The sequence below is a fragment of the Natator depressus genome, chromosome 2 (assembly GCF_965152275.1).
Source record: "Natator depressus isolate rNatDep1 chromosome 2, rNatDep2.hap1, whole genome shotgun sequence".
Taxonomy (NCBI): domain Eukaryota; kingdom Metazoa; phylum Chordata; order Testudines; family Cheloniidae; genus Natator; species Natator depressus.
In genome coordinates this window covers 119,185,607-119,198,299 of record NC_134235.1, presented here as the reverse complement: position 1 = coordinate 119,198,299, position 12,693 = coordinate 119,185,607, and the positions used below count along the sequence as shown (strand labels likewise).

Here is a 12,693-nt window from a genome sequence, read left to right as displayed (position 1 = left end):
GAGTGACTTGATCAGGTCATTCTCTTTAGTCCTGCAGTCAGTCTTATTGAACCATCTTATGGTGAGCAGGCAGGTGATACGGATTGCTAGCAGTCCTATTGCATCTTCTTCTGCGAGGCAGGCAAGAGATGAGGATGGCTAGCAGTCCTATTGTACCATCTTCTGCCGAGCAGCCATGAGATGTGGATGGCATGCAGTCCTTCTGCACCGTCTGCTGCCAGCCAAAGATGTAAAAGATAGATGGAGTGGATCAAAACAAGAAGTAGACCAGATTTGTTTTGTACTCATTTGCAAACCCCCGTCCCCCGTCTAGGGGACTCATTCCTCTAGGTCACACTGCAGTCACTCACAGAGAAGGTGCAGCGAGGTAAATCTAGCCATGTATCAATCAGAGGCCAGACTAACCTCCTTGTTCCAATAAGAACAATAACTTAGGTGCACCATTTCTTATTGGAACCCTTCGTGAAGTCCTGCCTGAAATACTCCTTGACGTAAAGCCACCCCCTTTGTTGATTTTAGCTCCCTATAAGCCAACCCTGTAAGCAGTGTCGTCAGTCGCCCCTCCCTGCGTCAGAGCAACGGCAAACAATCGTGCATCTGAGTTGAGTGCTGTCCAGAGCAGTCACAATGGAGCACTCTGGGATAGCTCCCGGAGGCCAATACCGTTGAATTGTGTCCACAGTACCCCAAATTCGACCCGGCAAGGCCGATTTAAGCGCTAATCCACTTGTCAGGGGTGGAGTAAGGAAATCGATTTTAAGAGCCCTTTAAGTCGAAATAAAGGGCTTCATCGTGTGGACGGGTGCAGGTTTACATCGATTTAATGCTGCTCAATTCGACCTAAAGTCCTAGTGTAGACCAGGGCTTAGAGCATCGCACTAGGAGTTCATGTTCAGTTGGTTATCCACAGTAATCCCTAAATCCTTTTCAGAGTCACTGCTTTCTAAGATACAATTCCCTATCCACTAAGTATGACCTACGTTCTTTGTATCTAGATGTATGACGTTGTATGTTACATTAAAACACGTGATGTTCAAATGAACTCAGCTTACCAAGCAATCGAGATTGTTCTGTACAACTCACCTGGCCTTTACATTATTTACCATTCCACCAAGTTTTGTCATCGGCAGCTCTGTTAGCAGTGGTTTTGTATGTTCTTCTAAATAACTGATAAAGGCCTGGGCTATAGAGTTAGGTCAACGCAAGGCAGCTTACGTCGATCGAACTGTAAGTGGCTACACTAAAATGTAGCTCCCACTGATGTAAGTTGCCCAATACATTAACTCCACCTCCACGAGAGGCGTAGTGCTTTGGTTGATGTAGTTAGGGCATCGCTTGTTGGCTGTCAGTCCCATGCGGGGCTCACAGCTGGAGTCATCCCCCCATCCCAGGGCTGACAGCCGGAGTCGCGCCCTGGAGCAGACAGCTTGGGTTGTCAGCCCCAGAGTGGGGGGGAAGAGGGCATTCCTGCTGTCAATGCCCCACACAGTTAAGTTGGTAGATGTGCTCCTGGTGAGGGCGCGTACTGCTGACAGGAGAAGCGTAGTTTGGACGTGAGCCACCACTTTAATTACTGCGGTGGCTGTAGGTTGACTTAAGTTGACTTAATTTTGTAGTGTAGGCATGCCAAAAGATCTTGAATGGCATTGAGCCAAGAACAGATCCCTAAGGAGTCCCTTCTCGGATGATGATTCACCTAGATGATACATTTCAGAGTAACAGCCGTGTTAGTCTGTATTCGCAAAAAGAAAAGGAGTACTTGTGGCACCTTAGAGACTAACCAATTTATTTGAGCATAAGCTTGAAGTGAGCTGTGGCTCACGAAAGCTTATGCTCAAATAAATTGGTTAGTCTCTAAGGTGCCACAAGTACTCCTTTTTCTTTCTAGATGATACAGTTGCCTTTTGAGTTTGATCAGTTAGCCTGTTTTAAAACCATATAATGTGCTAAATTAATATTTTCTAATTTTGTTAATTTGAATGTTATATGGTATTAAGCCAAACACTTTGCAGAAGTCAATTTACCCTTACTTGTAATATCGAAAATATCTAGTTTGTTGATTGGTACTAATTCTGTTATCCTCCTTTAATTTTTCTTACTGACTTCACTCTCTACTAGCATCTCCATGACTTTGCCTTGGATCAGGTTTTGGCTAATTGGTCTGTAATTAGCATGATCATTCCACTTATCCTTTCTAATTATTGACATATTCACCACCTTTTAACAGGCCTCTGGAACTTCCCAATATTCCAACATTTGTTAAAAATCTTTGTGTTTCAGAGTTCCTCATCCAGTTCTTCTAAAACTCTTAGGTGCAAGTTATCAGTTCCTGCAGATTTAAAAATTTGTTTAATGTTTTAAGTTGTGGAATCAGTTGCAAGATTGGGGGTGGGAATTATTCTTGATCTGTTGAAAGATATGATCCATAGTATAAAATGGAGAGAACTATTACTTAAAAACTCTTCCAAAGATAGTTGTCTGAGACATGGTACTGGTGGATGTTAACTGTGTTCATGGATTCTTTCTAAACTCTTCTTGCATGTAGTTAGCTTTGGAGGATGAGCCTGTGTGTTTACCTCATTAAACAACAACACTGACTTTAGTTAGAGAATTATTGTTAAAGTATAACTGAGGGTACGCTCTGGTCTGGTATAGCTGCCAGTCTGTCTGAAGACCATTGCCCTTCATATCTTGGCTCTGGACATGTCAGACTTTTCTGCCATGTAGCAGCAACATGGCCTCTCTAGACATCTTGTAGAGTTTATTCACAGGAATTTTATCTCCAAACAGCACCAGCACTGGTGGTCTACTTTATGACTTTTCTAAAGGAGTTCTGAGTTTGGTCACAAATTTGTAAAGCTTTCACAGCAAGCATCGTGCCTACTTTTGTATTACACCTAGCATGGCACAACACTGATTCACATTCCTAGCACTACTGTAGCCATATATATATATCATAGAATCATAGAATATCAGGGTTGGAAGGGACCTCAGGAGGTCATCTAGTCCAACCCCCTCCTCAAAGCAGGACCAATCCCCAATTAAATCATCCCAGCCAGGGCTTTGTCAAGCCTGACCTTAAAAACTTCTAAGGAAGGAGATTCTACCACCTCCCTAGGTAACGCATTCCAGTGTTTCACCACCCTCCTAGTGAAAAAGTTTTTCCTAATATCCAACCTAAATATCCCCCACTGCAACTTGAGACCATTACTCCTTCTCCTGTCATCTTCTACCACTGAGAATAATCTGGAACCATCCTCTTTGGAACCACCTCTCAGGTAGTTGAAAGCAGCTATCAAATCCCCCCTCATTCTTCTCTTCTGCAGACTAAACAATCCCAGTTCCCTCAGCCTCTCCTCATAAGTCATGTGTTCCAGACCCCTAATCATTTTTGTTGCCCTTCGCTGGACTCTCTCCAATTTATCCACATCCTTCTTGTAGTGTGGGGCCCAAAACTGGACACAGTACTCCAGATGAGGCCTCACCAATGTCGAATAGAGGGGAACGATCACGTCCCTCGATCTGCTGGCAATGCTCCTACTTATACATCCCAAAATGCCATTGGCCTTCTTGGCAACAAGGGCACACTGCTGACTCATCTTCCAGCTTCTCGTCCACTGTAACCCCTAGGTCCTTTTCCGCAGAACTGCTGCCTAGCCATTCGGTCCCTAGTCTGTAGCTGTGCCTTGGGTTCTTCCGTCCTAAGTGCAGGACCCTGCACTTATCCTTATTGAACCTCATCGGTTTCTTTTGGCCCAATCCTCCAATTTGTCTAGGTCCCTCTGTATCCTATCTCTGCCCTCCAACGTATCTACCACTCCTCCCAGTTTAGTATCATCCGCAAATTTGCTAAGAGTGCAATCCACACCATCCTCCAGATCATTTATGAAGATATTGAACAAAACCGGCCCCAGGACCGACCCCTGGGGCACTCCACTTGACATGGAGCCATTGATCACTACCCGTTGAGCCTGACAATCTAGCCAACTTTCTACCCACCTTATAGTACATTCATCCAGCCCATACTTCTTTAACTTGCTGACAAGAATACTGTGGGAGACCGTGTCAAAAGCTTTGCTAAAGTCAAGAAACAATACATCCACTGCTTTCCCTTCATCCACAGAATCAGTAATGTCATCATAGAAGGCGATTAGATTAGTCAGGCATGACCTTCCCTTGTCAGCATGGATTCACCTGTTCCTGATCACTTTACTCTCGTGTAAGTGCTTCAGGATTGATTCTTTGAGGACCTGCTCCATGATTTTTCCAGGGACTGAGGTGAGGCTGACTGGCCTGTAGTTCCCAGGATCCTCCTTCTTCCCTTTTTTAAAGGTTGGCACTACATTAGCCTTTTTCCAGTCATCTGGGACTTCCCCCGTTTGCCACGAGTTTTCAAAGATAATGGCCAATGGCTCTGCAATCACATCCGCCAATTCCTTTAGCACTCTCGGATGCAACTCGTCCGGCCCCATGGACTTGTGCACGTCCAGCTTTTCTAAATAGTCCCTAACCACCTCTTTCTCCACAGAGGGCTGGCTATCTACTCCCCATGTTGCGATGCCCAGCGCAGCAGTTATATGAACAATAAGAAGGTGTTTTTCAAACTACTTTTGCCATGTAAGCTCTCAAAATAACTGATTTGCCTCATGAAGATTTCTCCTGAAGGTTTGGTCCTCAGTACTGTACTAGTTTCATTGTATTTGATATCAGGTTCATACAATAAAGAAGTTCCAGCCATAGCATGATCCTCTGATCAGATTGCAACTGATTACAGTGTGCTCCCATCTTCGAAGTGCTGTTGGACATAATAGGAGTGCCTTTATCTTCTGATAGATTTGAGTTTGATACTTGGTCGTGCCATCTCGGAATATCAATTTTTAATAAATGCCAGAAATCTGTAGGCAGTGAAGTATCCTTTTTTTAAGTTACAGCAACAATCTTGCAGTTCTAAACAGGCAGACAGTAGCCTAAATGCCAGTGTTAATTAAAGCATAGCAAAACCGGGACTAACTGTGCCAAGTTTGGGTTTAATAAACAGATTTTAAAAGGGAAGGGATAGTTACAGTTGTCATTGGGGGAAATTACTTTGGTGTAGATGGCTTAAATTGTTTGGTCTCCTATGGCTAATTTAAAAGAGCTGACTCAATGAGAGACGTTAACCCTTAGAAAAGGGTGTTTCTGCACCATGACTTATCTTTTTTTCAAATAGTGGACTCTGACTGGAGTGATCCTAATCTGCAGCAGCTGTTGTAATAATCCCCCAGAATTGTGGAATTTCAGGTTTTCTTTAAAGAAATTATAGCTTGTTAAGATTTCTCTTGATCTCATGGTTTATGGTTTAATTTAGAAAACAGATGAATCTTCATTTTACCAGTCTTTTGTCTAGGCATCAGGAAACTTTTTGGAGTTACTGCTTCTGCTGTTTCACCCGCAGCAAAACCTTTCTTTTAAACATGCTGTCAGAAAAGTTGCACTATAACCGAGCATAGTATTAACAAGGTTAGCCAGTGTATCACACATCTGTGATTGCACCTCTGTCCTGACTCGCAGCAGCCTTGCTACTTTACTCCTAGGCTTGTCTTTTGCTGAGTAATGCCAGATTTGGAAGTGGTGGTAATTTAATATGGATAAATGCTTCAGATTATAGTGAGACAATGAAAAGCCTTTCCACCTGAGGCCTAAGAGTTTAAACACAGAGCTCCATAATCTACTGTACCATGTGGCCACTGAATGTCATTGTCACGGTGGCCTCTACAGAAAGAGCTTTCCTTTAAATGATCACCTTGAAATGATCCGCCTGGTCACTGATTTGAGCTGCTCATTTGTTACCCCGTCTGCAGTTTCTCTGCAGTACTGTACGTAAAAGTGCTGTGGGCTCTTTGTGGGTGGAGTAAGATTAAAAAAGTAACATCTAGAGATGTTTGAAATGAACTCCAAGATCTAATGAATAGAGGACATTCCAAGTCTGAACACTTCAATACTATTAAACAAATATTCAAAATGCCTATTACACGGTTTTTGAAATATAATTACTAGGGATGGGCTAGTGCGGTTTTGGCATTGGTTCAGAAGAGAGGCAAGAAAAGGTATTATATGTGGTTGTAAAGCAGAAGATGCAAAACATTATTTTTGAAATCGTCTGGGCAAATATTTAAATGTACCAAAACTGCAAGACTAATACTGAAGAAAGGAAATTGTACTAGTCAGTATCCATGTATTGATACAGCAATGCTCAAGTCCCTTTACTTACTTGTTTGGCTCCAGAGTTGGTTGTCATTTGTCAGATTGTGCTCAACATTATTAAGAGTGATTGAAAAAGGAAAACATCTTCAGTGATAAAGTGCCTGCTTTTGTGTCTATTTCAGGAAAGCCACACAGCACTGGCAACTCTGAACGGATTCAGCTCTCAGGAACATACAATGTTCGAAAAGGGAAAATGCATTTGCCAGTCAACAGATGGACAAGACGCCAAGTTATCCTTTGTGGGACGTGCCTAATTGTATCATCGGTGAAAGAAAGCCAAATTGGAAAGATGCATGTTCTCCCTCTAATTGGTGGAAAAGTAAGGGTTTTTTTTTTTTTTGCTTGAGGCTGCTCACTTAATCCTATTTTTCACTGCTGTAGGTATACGTGGTGATTTTCAGACACGGGTTCCTGCCCCAAGGAGCTTGCAATCTGTGGAATCTGATAATGAAAACAGTTACTAGACATAACACTTACTACCTGTATCTGAATCATTTGTATCTCCTTGCAAAGTTCTTACATTGAGAACTTAAAAATGGAAAAAATCAGGGAATGGCTATTAAATTGTGTATGTGGGATCATTATCTCTTCTTTTCACGTAGTATTAATTGTTCTGTGTATGTTTGTATGTATGGCAGGGATGGCCAAACTTACTGACCCTCCGAGCCACATATGACAAGCTTCAGAAGTTCGAGAGCCAGGGTGCGCCTGCCGAGGCTCAGGGCTTCAGCCCCTCAGGAGGTGCCTACCGAGGGTTGGGGCTTCAGATCAACTTCTGCTGAAGTCCTGAGTGCCAGCAGGCGTGCCCCGCGGGGCTGAAGCCAGAAACAACATACGGGGGGCACATGGGGTCACATGTTTCCCCAGATTTTTGCTGGAGTTGGCTGGCCCTGCTCAGTCACATGGTTCCACGGGGCCCCCTCCCTGCACTGCAGCTGCTGGCGTCGGCAAGCTGGGAGATGTGGCCCTGGGGAGAGGCAGCAGCAGTCAGCTGGGAGCTGCAGGGAGAGCCGCTACTTTTGCTGCTGCCCCTCCCTGTGAAGCTAACGCAGTGGCCCCTCCCTGCTCTTCCTAGCTGTTTGCTGCTGCCTCTGGGAGGTTCAGCGAGGGGCTGCTGAGGGTAAGAAGTGGGGTGTGCCTGGGGGGCATGCCTCAAGCTGTTGGGGGGGCCAAACCTTTAAATTGTCATCTCCCTCACCCTCAGCAAGAACTAGTAATCTCTGGCAGAAGCCCCTAGCCCCACCGCAGGGCAGAAGCCCTGAGCTCTTTTTCTCCTCCTCCCCCCAGTCTGGTAGGCAGAGAATGGGGGAGAGAAATGGGGGAGGGAGGACTCTGCGAGCTGCACTTTAGCTGTAAAAGAGCCGCATGTGGCTCACGAACCAATTTAGCCATCCCTGGTATGTGGCAAAAGACACATTTTTATTGTATTTGCTGAGTAGTACGTTACTTTGCCCATTGGCTGAGTTTAGTTTTCGCTAGGTAGCATGTGTAAATATATGCACTTACGTTTTAGAGCAGTTCCACAGCATAACTGTAAAATGGCATTATCTTAATCAACAAATCTGTTTTGTATATTCAGAGTTGTATCTTTCCAGTGACTTAGTGTTTGTTGCTGTTTGCTAAGAGATGGAGTTGGGTTCTATTCCATTTTGTGCATCAACAGAATTTATTCCAATCAGATTTTCCTGTGAAACAGCACTGACGACAATGGGGCTACCACAGGAGCAACTGGAGATCCAGTATGGCCGGCAGAATCTTCATAACTAGTTGTAATGCACAAGATGAAGAGTCCTTCTTGGTTCTTGGACCCTAGGCTGATTTTGCAGGGCTGGCAGCTGAATCTTCTTTTTTTAACCTTGTGTACTAGCACATGGTATCGAAATTGACTGAGACACGATACACATGGGAGTCCGTGATGTCATATTTACACAGTCAGTTTTCAGAGTTTCACCTTAATATTCTGTTCTAGGGCATTTTATATGCCAAGTCTAGTTGTGTGAAGCTTCCCCTGTTCTAGCAATTCTTTTCTCTCCCCTCTCTACCTTCTCCATGCAAGAATGTTCCCACCTTCTCTCTGGAGTGTGTCCTTTTCCTCAGCCAGAAGAAATACAAAGGGATATTCCACAACCCTCTCCCCAGCAGCAGATGGCATTACTCATTGCTGCATACTGGGAAGTGCAAGATTCAAGCTTTCCTAGCCTGCTGTTATCTCTGGGAAAGCCACAAGGGAGGAGTAGGGTAAAATCCTAGCATCAAAGATAGAGAGCTAACCAAATGGATCCTGAGCCTTTAAAGGGTTTTGTTCATGGAATTGGCAAAACGTATGTCTTTATTTCTGTCTCCTGTCTGTTGTAGGAATTGCTTATGTGCAAGGGGTCAAGTTGAAGGTAGAATGCAAACATAAAATGAAAACTGAGTCAAGCCCAGAAATATTTGCTGAAAGCCTACACTATCGAGGCTTGGGTGGGGGACAGCTGGAACAGAATAAGTATTTTTGAACTTTTTTTTTTAAATAAAATATTCTCCCGCACCCACTTAAATCCTCTTGCACTTCCTGGTTTGCAAAAGGCATTCCAGAACTTAGTGTTGTGAAACATCACAGAAACATCTTGGAGACCGTACATTGTACCAGTTTCCTTTTTAAAGGTAAATTTTTACTGGTGAAGAACAAAACTAAATTATATATTCTTTGCAGCTCCTTATTGCATGTATAAAAGCAGCATAAAAGTCTTTCACAAGGAAATGCTCTTCTTCTTTTTTCCGTAGAGTTCTTTTCAGGTTATCCATATCCCTTGCTGAAGACCTCTAGCAAAAAAAAAGATGACTTCTTGCTTTTACGGATTTGAATATCCAGACGAAACTAAATATTTGATGGTTTTTATATATTTATATGTATTTATATAAAAGGAGCAGCAAAGGGCACAAAATATTTTTTCACATTCCACTGTTAAAGGCTTATCAACAAATACTTGTTTAAACTAGAAAAGAGTTATTGCCAAACTCCTTTCCCTTCTCTGCCCTACCCACAACCCATCAGATTTACTTACCTCCCACTCCATTTCCCAGTAGGGAGAAGCATGTGGTTAATACAAATTTTTTTAAATGCCAGAAAATAATTGGCTTTTTGGCAGTTTAATTTTGGAAAAGTCTTACGATATTCAGGTCTTAAGAATTATCCAGATCTTTATCTTCAACTCTAACAGTACATTTATATAACTTAATTCAAGAATCCTATTAAACAGTTCAGGTTTCTTAATCTGTTGCTTGCATGGGTTTTGTGGCTCCTTGACACTGGATTAATTAAATTGCAGGTTTAACAATACTTAACGAGGCTTTTGAGCTCCTCCTCCGTTTCACAGCTTCACTTAGCCTGCACGCTGACACTTTCCAAATGTTATGCAGTAATTATTTTATCTTTTTAAATACAGGTGGAAGAAGTGAAAAAGCACCAGCACTGTTTAGCATTTAGTTCCTCTGGACCTCAGAGCCAGACCTATTACATTTGTTTTGATACCTTCACAGAGTACTTACGGTGGCTTCGACAAGCATCAAAGGTAAGAACACCTCTAGCAACTAGAGTTCTCCTCATTTTTCTAATTAAGAAAAATGTTTGCTCACTTTCACCATAATGGCATAAACAGTTGTGGGCCTGTGGCTGGAGTGAGGTGTGGTGTTTTTTTGTTTGTTGTTTTTTTTGGCTAAACTCCATTTTCTTGCAATGTGTAAATAAAGAATACTAGCTAGAGTTCCCTCTCCCCCGTCCCCGGCCCCCCCAATCTTGGTGCAGCTCACTAATGTACGGAATAAGACCCTTAGAATAGAGAAGGTCAGTAACATCTTTCCAAGATTTTAATATGAAAAGTTGTGTTTCAGAAGTAATAAAAACTGTGGTAATGCAAGGCATGTAGAGAACCCAAAGAGAGTGCTAGAAACTTCAAGAACCAGTTGGAGGAGTTTTTTCTGTTGGGAATGTTGTGTTTCGCTTCTGTCTTAAAATAGGTGAAGTTGAGTGACCTGGCAAGATATCAACATATTTCCTACTGCTGATCAATTAGTGTTCTCCAATATACTGTATTTTGGTACTTATTCAATATCATAGAGCATCAGCACTGTAATTGACTATGCAGTCAGATTATATATCTACCAGTGCTAGTCTCTCCACATATAGAGCAACCCACCTTCTAGCTGAGCTGATGAATTTCTATTTCAGAGCTCCTTTGCATTTGCCTTGTGCTGGAAAGACAGGGCAGAGGTGAGGACTCTGTTCAGCACGATCTGTTCTCCTCACTTCCCTCGGGACAGAGTAGCAGCCGTGTTAGTCTATATCCGCAAAAAGAAAAGGAGAACTTGTGGCACCTTAGAGACTAACCAATTTATTTGAGCATAAGGCAGAGTTCAGAGCAGCCCTGCTCTTTCTCCTACCATTCTGATAACAAAGCAGCATAAGGTGTTGCAGTCAGAAAAGCCAGGCAAGGGAATTGAAGGTATTGAGGATACAAGGGAACCTCAGAATAAAAGAAAAGTAAATAATTGAACAGAAATCCCACAATGAAATGGGCCGGGTGAGGCAACAAGGGAGAGTAACTAAGCTGACACTAAAACACTTTCAACATCAGTCCAAAAACGTTTAGACTCCTGTCAATGCCTTACTATGTGTGTACGTGTGATGGGGAGGGCCAATCATGTTTAAAAATGAAAGTTCTGAGCATGTTAAAGTAGAGTTCCGGACTTAAAAATATATTACGTGTGTTTAGAGCAGGCTTTGCCAACAGGATTTAGGGGTTTTTTTGTTTTTTTTTACACCATTTGCATTATTAACCTCTTACTATTTGGCACCATATTACCTTGTCTTGAGAGGTTGTTTCTGCAATTGTCTTTTTCTCTATTATATTAATTTTTTCCCGTCTACTTCTTTAGTCGGGTTCTTTGCGGTGTCTGATAATAGCTCATATTCCTGTATCGTGTGCACTGAAGGGTAAAGAATGTTTGTTCTTTTGTCACACTGGTTACATATTTTTCTCTTTGGTTTTCCACTGTATTTTTAATGTTCATTCATTCCGTATTTAGTAAGAGACTACTGGTTTTTATGTTCTCGATTGTATTAAGTAGTTTGTGTGATGCTTTTTCAAGATATTTATAGATTTATGGCACTCTAGATCACTTTCAGTCTGGCTTTTCCAAAAGGCAGTATACTTTATCTAGTGAATGTTTTGAAGTATTGGTTTTTAAAGAGGATTGTTAATTTTATGCTCTTATAATTCAACTCAATTTACTATATTATAGCTTTCTTTGGGCAATAAATGTTTGGGATTCTTTCTGGCATAGAATGCCCTTTGTGCATGTCCTAGCAGTTCATCTGTTTTAGGATTTTGTATCGCTCTGACGTTGGAACACTAACCTAAAACTCCCTGACTTCTTATTGTGAAGCCAAGATACGCGTGGTTTTGGGTATGATCTGATTTCCAGTTTTGAGCTTGTTCTTGTTGTTCAATCGATCTTTTATATAAGACAAGTGTTCTTTCATCTGCAGTGGCTCTGACATTGGGTGAATGAGGGACAGATCTCATGAGTGAGGATAAACAGTGTAAAACAATGAACTTCAGAAGTAGAAATAAATGACCAGAAAGTCCCATTGAATTACTGACAGCATAGGCTTGTTCTGTACCATGCTGTGCTTCTCTCTTGCTCTCTCTCACCCATATGACTAACAGTATTGGGAAGGTAGCCAACCTGAGGACATCTCCCCATATAATCATGACATCTTCCCTTTTTTAAATGTAGGGGGAGGAACTCCAGGCCCAGAGCTCCTAGAAGGCTTTGAGTGCCAGAACTGAGGAAAGCCACTAATATTGGCAGTTGAACACTTCAGTATGTTGACAGCAGCGCATAGCAAGTGAAAAACTGAGGAAAATCTTTGTTTCACAGTTACACGTCCATCTAACTAGATCACTCTGTTCCAGTAGTATAGCTTTGTAGAGTCACATCTTTCAGACAGGACTTAATATGTGTTAGAATGAAGTTTCTCTAAACTGTTTTGTAAAAGAAATATGGAAAACAAGTGATACCAGCTCAGCTAAATGTGTTTGTGTGGGAAGTATCATGCAATAACAGACTAGTATGTTACTGAAATAGAAAAAACTAGCAACAACCACAAATTTAAATCTCGTTTGGCTACTGATACCAGTACCTGTGGAATTCAATTTAGAAGATGAAACACGCAGTTCCTGAATTACATGTACAAAGTGGAAGGAATCTACCAGTGTGGGTTATCTAATGAAGGTCCTTTTGTAGCAAAATAAATCCTAGTCCTGTATTTCTATTATCTTAAAAGATGCTGCCTATTTGAAAGCTAGTTCAGTTAAAACTGGTTTTAGGCACTCAACGCACTCTTGGAAATGGAAAAAAATACAAATGTGCTGTTTAAATGTACAAAGTAAACAATTTGGGGGG

At 42.0% G+C, this 12,693-nt stretch overlaps 1 protein-coding gene across 1 annotated transcript in view; it reads left to right on the top strand.

The window, feature by feature from the left end:
- The window catches only part of PHLPP1 (PH domain and leucine rich repeat protein phosphatase 1), a 217,992-nt gene that overhangs the window by 113,095 nt on the left and 92,204 nt on the right, over positions 1-12,693 (top strand). The window contains exons 2-3 of the mRNA XM_074944968.1: positions 6,366-6,562; positions 9,672-9,797. Coding sequence (XP_074801069.1) covers positions 6,366-6,562; positions 9,672-9,797 — 323 coding nt within the window. The remainder of the gene's footprint in view (positions 1-6,365; positions 6,563-9,671; positions 9,798-12,693) is intronic.